The sequence below is a fragment of the Echinops telfairi genome, unplaced genomic scaffold, assembly GCF_000313985.2.
Source record: "Echinops telfairi isolate 266 unplaced genomic scaffold, ASM31398v2 ScPeMD7_7417;HRSCAF=8455, whole genome shotgun sequence".
Classification (NCBI taxonomy): Eukaryota; Metazoa; Chordata; class Mammalia; order Afrosoricida; family Tenrecidae; genus Echinops; species Echinops telfairi.
Window position 1 is genome coordinate 3,623,659 of NW_022111317.1, and position 6,840 is coordinate 3,630,498.

The 6,840-nt window shown below is 62.9% G+C and overlaps 1 protein-coding gene across 1 annotated transcript in view; it reads right to left on the reverse strand.

The window, feature by feature from the left end:
• Window positions 1-1,826: 1,826 nt before the first annotated feature.
• Window positions 1,827-6,840, reverse strand: part of GRK2 (G protein-coupled receptor kinase 2) — an 8,558-nt gene continuing 3,544 nt past the window's right edge. The window contains exons 7-19 of the mRNA XM_045297153.1: window positions 6,114-6,835; window positions 5,950-6,028; window positions 5,707-5,837; window positions 5,434-5,528; window positions 5,251-5,358; window positions 5,034-5,100; window positions 4,619-4,719; window positions 4,119-4,185; window positions 3,947-4,042; window positions 3,644-3,806; window positions 3,370-3,506; window positions 3,162-3,275; window positions 1,827-2,822 (exon numbers count right to left, since the gene is read on the reverse strand). Coding sequence (XP_045153088.1) covers window positions 2,658-2,822; window positions 3,162-3,275; window positions 3,370-3,506; window positions 3,644-3,806; window positions 3,947-4,042; window positions 4,119-4,185; window positions 4,619-4,719; window positions 5,034-5,100; window positions 5,251-5,358; window positions 5,434-5,528; window positions 5,707-5,837; window positions 5,950-6,028; window positions 6,114-6,835 — 2,045 coding nt within the window. The 3' untranslated portion in view covers window positions 1,827-2,657. The remainder of the gene's footprint in view (window positions 2,823-3,161; window positions 3,276-3,369; window positions 3,507-3,643; window positions 3,807-3,946; window positions 4,043-4,118; window positions 4,186-4,618; window positions 4,720-5,033; window positions 5,101-5,250; window positions 5,359-5,433; window positions 5,529-5,706; window positions 5,838-5,949; window positions 6,029-6,113; window positions 6,836-6,840) is intronic.

Genomic DNA, 6,840 nt, shown 5'->3' on the forward strand with positions numbered 1-6,840 from the left:
CTGGTGAGTGCCCCTCCCCCAGCGTAGTGCCCCGCGAGTGCGCGTGCGCTGCCCCCAATTCCTTTCCCCTTCACGCCCTCCGTCGCACCTGGCCACTTCTCAGGCGTGTGCGGATGGGGTGTGGGTCGGGGTCCTGGCTCATTTCCCTCTCACGCGTTTTTGGGCTTCCCGCTCGGAAATGAGCGTCCTGCAGATGCCTTTCCATGCTGGGGCGCTTGGCATGACCTGCCCCCCACCCCCCACCCCGGGACTAGTGGCGCGGGGCACTGTCGTCAGGGGCGGGGAGGGAGACAGCCCTGAGTGAGCTCTCTGGGCGGCGCTGGTCATCTTAGCGCCCACAGCTCGCAGCCCTTTGGTGTCGGACAGGAAAGACCGTTTAGAAATCAAGGCGGCCTCCACCCACACGGGAACCAATGCAGCCCTTCTAGGCTGCCTTCCGGCCTGGTTGGTGTTCACAGACTGGAGCTGGGGTCCCTGTCTCGTTGGGCCAGTCAGCACCTGGCAGGGACCTGCCCACGACTGATTCTCTGGCCTGTTTCCCTGTCTGTTCAATCACTGTAGTTTGGTCTGGAAGAGCCACCTAGCTCAAGTTGGCTCCTTTGAGTCTCTGGCTGCACTCTCATTGTGACCAGGTGGCTCTTGTGCCATCTGGGGTCACTGCCACCCACCGACCCTGTGGTGTGTCCTCCGATCCTCTAGTGGTATCCCGTGGTCTGCATCAGCTCAAAGATCTTAGTCCACTCGCAGGCCCAAGGCCCCTCACATCTGTCTTGTCCACAGCTCCCCCGGGGCTATAATTCCACATTTCCTCCTCAACCCCCCTCCCAGGCCCCTTCTATCTCTCCCTGCCAAACAGTTTGTGCCCCCCACCCCAACCCCCACCACACACACGTGCCACCTCTCGGCCTAAATGTTCTAGTGACCTACACAGTATCATGAACCAATTTCAGCCACATTTGCACCATCCCCTCCCATCAGCTCTGCTGCCTGACTGTCCTGCCTCAGAATGGTCCCATAGACCTGGTCAACTAGCTCTTGTCTCGAATGCCACCCGGGACTCCTGCCCCTTCTGCTGGACCACATTCATCTCCATCGCCATCTTGATGTCACCTCCAGCCTGGGCAGCAGCAATGGGCTCCTGGCCACACTGCCTCCATCCACACACCCTACAGCCGTCAGCAACTTGATTGGGCGCCAACTCTCACCCCGTTCCTAGCCCATTGGAGCCTTCATAGCTCACCCTCCATATCCTGGTGGCATGGCCCCTCTCACAGTGCCCGTGGGGGCCCTATAGGGCAGGGGCGTGGGAAAGGATTGCTGAGCAGACACTTCGAGGGAGGGGATGAGACGCTTGGAGTGGGTGATCCCTCAGAGATCCTGACTTGGGGTGCAAAGTGAGGAAAGGGGAGGCCCCAGCCAGTGGAGGCTGAGGGTTGTGGGCAACCTGCAGGGCAGAGGGCCCAGTTAAGGGAGACTCTCAGCATGGTGCAGGGGTGCTCAGTCAGGCTGAAAGGGTTCCAGCCAGGGCCTGACATGACTCTAGGCATGGGCTAGGGGCACCTCCTAAGAAGAAGCTGGACCCCTCTGCCCCTCCTCAGAAGGTGGTCTGAGCCCTGCAGGTCCACCCATAGAGGCCGGCTGGGTGGGTAGGAGGCACCTTGGAGGGCCTGGCCGGGGCCAGCTGACCCTGGGTGCCTGCCATGCTGGTAGAGAGCTTCCTGAATTCCCAGCTGCCGGCCACAAGCCCCCGTGTCTGAAGGCCCCAGTCCAGTGGAGACCAAAGTGTGGGTCACTGGGCCCAGTAAGAGTCGGATACAGCCAAGGAGTCAGGCACCATTTTTTATAAAAATGCATCGTCTCATTTTCCACTCTTTAAAATCACATTCAAAAATCGGCAAAGAAACGCACCGGGAGTGAGGAGATGGGGAGGGCGCGCCGCCCCAGCCCCGGGGGAGGCAGCACCACACACAGTAGCGCGATGGGCACGGGGGGCATGCAGCGAGGTGGCAGGTGGTGGTACTGACAGACACGGGCCTGGGGTGGGTGGTAAGGGAAGGGCTGCTCCTACTGTGCCCCCCTGCCACCGCTGCTGCTGCTGCTGCCCAGCCCCAGGCTGGCCGCTCGGCCCAGCCAGGCAGGTTTGGCACAGTCAAAAGTGGCCTTTCTGGTCCCTAAACCTGGGCCTGCAAGGAGGGATGCAGCACCCACTGCTATGCCGTCACCTGGTCAGGCCCAGTGTCCAGGGAGATGGGAAGGGCGGTGGCCAAGGAGCCCAAGTCACTCTTGGCAGCTCCTGGGGGCCTTTTCCCAGGGTGCTCCATGGGAGGCCACGTGGGAGAATTCCTGGAGCAGACCCGTGGCTTGCCCTGCGCTGGCTGGGCCTGAGGGCTGCCTATGGCTGCTGCTCTCCCCCCACAGGAAGACACTGGAAGCAGATGACCCCTGCGGGGGTCAGGGCTGGGGACAGCTGGGTGGGTGGCCACAGGAGCCAAGGCAAGCGGGGCCCCTGGGGTGTGGAGGTGCAGGGGAGCTGGGCCAGGCTGGGGCCACAGGATCATCACAATAATTACAAAATAAAACCTTTTCCGCTTTGCGGGAAAACAAATAATAAAAATTCGACAAAATAAATTAGAGGTTTATAAAAGGCGGGCTGGCAGTCAGAGGCCGTTGGCGCTGCCGCGCTGGATGAGCGGCACCTTGCTCAGCTCCACGACCGGTGAGCGAGGCTTGTTCTTCATCTTGGGCACGCGCTGCACCAGCTGCTGGGCCTCCCGGTAGGCATCGCGAAGCTCCTTCTTCCACTGCACCAGCTCGGGGTCGCTCTGCACAGCCCCGTGCGCGGGCGTCGTCAGACTGTGCCCGTGCCCCGCCCCCACCCCCGTGTACCCTGTGGGGTCGCGCTGCACAGCCCCGTGCGCGGGCGTTGTCAGACCGTGCCCCTGCCCTCCCCACCCAGCGCCACTCACATCACAGGGTCGCGCTGCACAGCCCCTTCTGTAGGCATGATCACACTGAGCATCCACGGCCCTGACACCCACCTCCGCGCCCACCCGGGGCCACTCACGTGGCGGGGTGGCGGGGGCACAGCCTTGTGCGCAGTGTGGTCAGAGAGGGCTACCCGTGCCCCCTCCCAGCCTCCCCTGCACCCCGCCCCCACTCACGTCGCACTGCAGCACGAACTGCTTCCCGCCTCGGATCTTAAGCAGCAGGCACTTGCGCTCCTTGATCTGCGTCTCCTCCACCGACTGGATCTCCTCCATGGTCAGCAGGCTCTGCTGCGGGGCAGGCGGCGGGCGGTGAGGGCGGCCTACTGTGTGCCCGCTGCCCTGACAGCCCTGAGCCCCCGCCCCAGTGGCCGCCACTCCTTACTGGGGCCTCGCCCTCGCCTCGCCACTCCAGCCGGTTGGGAAACAGGTAGAAGTAGCGCCGCTGCCACTGGGTCAGGAAGGGGTTGCCCATCTTGGCCATGTAGCCGTGCATGATGCAGTCCTTGCCCAGGGCGTAGTCTGAGCGACAGACAGAGGGAGAGGCCGGGCTCAGGGCTCAGTCAGTGCCCGCTGGCTGCCACTGCCGCCTGGCCGCTGGACCTCGGGCACACGCCCCCGGCCCGGCCCCTTCCTTGGCTCCTGGCAGCCTGCCTCACCCTCCTCGTGGCCCAGCTGCTTGTTTTTCGCCTTCTTGCGGGCCTCCAACCGGTCAGTCTCCGCGTTGATGGTGTTGAAGACGGTCTCGGCCACCTCCTGCTGCCACCGCTCAGAGATGGTCAGGGGGAAGTTTCGGTACAGCTCCTGGTCGCTGTCTAGTAACTTTACCCGGGCACAGGGCGGGGCAGACGGAGAGACACTCGTCTACTGCGGGCAGGGGCCATCTTGGGCCCCAGCTTCCCTGGGGCGTGGGATCTTAGGGCCCCCGAAACTGGACCTGGGGCTCCGGTGCCGCCCGGTACCTTAATCCCTTTTGTGTCCTCCTCATCGAAGGAGCCGATGTCGAAGGCGTCGGCTGCGTTCACCTCACCGCGGGGAGGGATCAGTGGGGGCGGGTACTGCGGCAACAGGGGCTGGCATTAGGCTGGGGACGGACTGCCGCTGCCCACCTGGCCCTGCCACCCACTCGGTTACCTTCTGCAAGAAGACCATCTGCCAGTCCAGGGAGCGGAAGAAATGGTTCTCCTTCACTTCCTGTGCCCTGTGGAGGGACGCCACCAGTCTGTCACCTGGGCCAGCTGCAGCCTCTCAGGAGCCTGCATCTGGGCCACAGGCAGGCGCCCCGGGTCTAAACCTTGGCTCGGTTCTTTCTCGCTGTGCCCCTAAACTTGCCCTGGCTTCCCTGCCGTCAAGCGGGCAGGCGGCGTCCCACCTCGGAGGGGGCGAGACCTCGGTACTTGGGCCTTTCACGGACTGATGGCTGCGCGGAGCTGCGTACCCACTCAGGATGTACGGTGAGCTGGCAGCGCCGTCGCCATGGTGTCCCCTGCTCCGAGCCACCAGCTGCTCTGGCAGCTGCACCCCAGGCCACCCCTCCACCGTGAGGAGGCTGGGTGGAGCTGTCTAGGGGCCCCTAGAGGAGCCCTGGGAATGGCAGGGTGCTTGTCCAGGGGCAGACGGAGGCATGCACTCACCCGCGACCCAGGCAGCCCAGCCTCCGGTTGACATCCCGCTGCAGTAGCCCCTCCAGCAGAGAGCGGAGTTCCGGGGAGAAGGAATCAGGCAGCTCCACGGCCTGCAGGGGGAGACGGGCCGTCAGCAGGACTCCTGAGGCTGCCGGGTGCACAGCCCAGAGAGGCCCATCCCAGCTGCCCAGTGGCCCTTCGCCCTGTCCGGTCTGCTCTGCCCTACCCCATCCAGAAAGGGTGCATGTGTGGGGGAGGCCAGAGGGAGAACCAGCACCCCGGAGCTGGTGGGGTGAGAACCAAGAGTATAAGACCCTGGCACCTACAGAGAGCCCCCCATCCCACACAGCCCCATATGGTTTCCAAGGACTCTGTCCAGTACCACTGGCCAGCCCCACCCCCACCCTGCCACCCCCATGCTCACCATTGTCAGCGTCATTCGGTCAATCTCGTGCTTGTCTTTGGTCTTATGCTGCCGGAATGGGCTATGCCTACAGGAAACCAGAGCCCAGGGTCAGAAGCCAGGTGTGGGTGAAGGAGCCTGGTCCAAGGCCAGGGCTGGAACCACCCCTAGCAGCCAGCATTGGGGACAGCCCCTCTTAGCACCCCCGCCCGCGGAGGTTGGGTGGGGTGTCACTCACCCCCGAAGCAACTTGAAGAGCATGCAGCCCAGGGAGAACCAGTCGGCACTGCTGTCATAGGCCACGCCCTTCTGCAGGACCTCAGGGGCCATGTAGCCGTGGGTGCCCCTGCGGAGCCAGGAGGTGTGAGTGGCTGGTTAGGGGAGTGGGAGGGGGTGTGGGTAGGTGGGAGGCAGCACTCACACGCTGGCGTGGGGCTTCTTCTTGGAGAAGTCGCAGGCCAGGCCCAGGTCCGAGATGCGCACGTGGCCATGCTCGTCCAGCAGGATGTTGGCTGGCTGTGGAGGGAGCCCAGGGGCTGAAGCCTGCTGGCAGGTGTCACCCAAACCAACAGCTTCACTGTGGAGGATTATGGTGCCCAGGGGCCATCTTGAATCCCCATGAGGGGCACAGGGCAGGAGGGAAGGGTAGAGAGGGGAGCAGCGGGCCTTCGGGGAGGGCAGGATGGGGACCCACCTTCAGGTCTCGGTAGACGACATAACAATTGTGCATGTGTTCTAGGCCCAGGATGATCTCGGCTGCGTAGAAGCGCATGTCGGCCTCAGAGAAGACCCCGTGCTGCGACAGGTGGTAATGCAGGTCTCCACCTGGCAGAGGGGGGTGGGGGATGGCAAGGACAGCCAGGAGGCCATCAGCTCCTGGCCCTGCCTTCCCCTGCCCCCAGACACCTTGAAGGCAGGCCACTGCTGGGATGCTCACCATTCATGAGGTCCAGGATGAAGCTGAGTTTGTCAGGCGTGTGGAATGCGTACGACATGCCGACGATGAAGGGGCAGTCCTAGGAAGGAAGGGTCAGCAGTAGGCAGGGTCCTGGAGAAGCCCACCCCATCCTGTCCACCCACCCCATGGGCCCTGGGGCTCACCCCGGTGCTGACGAGGGACAGCATGATGCGCTCGTTCAGGGCCAGTGTCTCCCCCTGCTTCATCTTGATGCGCTTCTTATCCAGACACTTCATGGCGTACCTGTGGGAGGGGCCGCACCGCACCGCTAGCTCTGGGGACCTTTGCGGAGGCAGCGAGGCTCCACTCCAAGCATGGGACACAAACCAGAGATTCTGGGGTGGGGGGTTGGAGGGAATGCTGATGGCCCAGGGACCTATGGGGCAGTGGGTGCTGCTCAAGCAAAGGCAGGAAGGGAGGGGGCAGCCAAGGGCGTAGGGTAGGGAAAAGCATAAGGGATAGTGTGGGGAGCAGCGCAGGGACAGCACGGGGAACAGTATAGAGGACTGTGCAGGAAGCATTGTAAGAACCAGCGCAGGAATAGTGCAGAGAGGCCAGTACAGGGAAGACTGTAGGGGAGAGCCTCGGGGCATAGGGAAGGGTCTCGGGAAGAGCCTCGGGAAGAGCACGGCAAACAGTGCAAGCAACAGTGTACACAGTGTGGGGCCAACGTAAGAAACAGCAGAGAGTGGGACAGGGAATGATGTAGAGAACTGTATAGGGAACAGCGTAAGTCCAGTGTAGGGAACAGACAGAGAACTATATAGGGAATGGCATAGGGAACAGCAGAGAACTGTACAGGGAACAGCACAGAGAACTGTACAGGGAACAGCACAGAGAACTGTACAGGGAACAGCACAGAGAACTGTA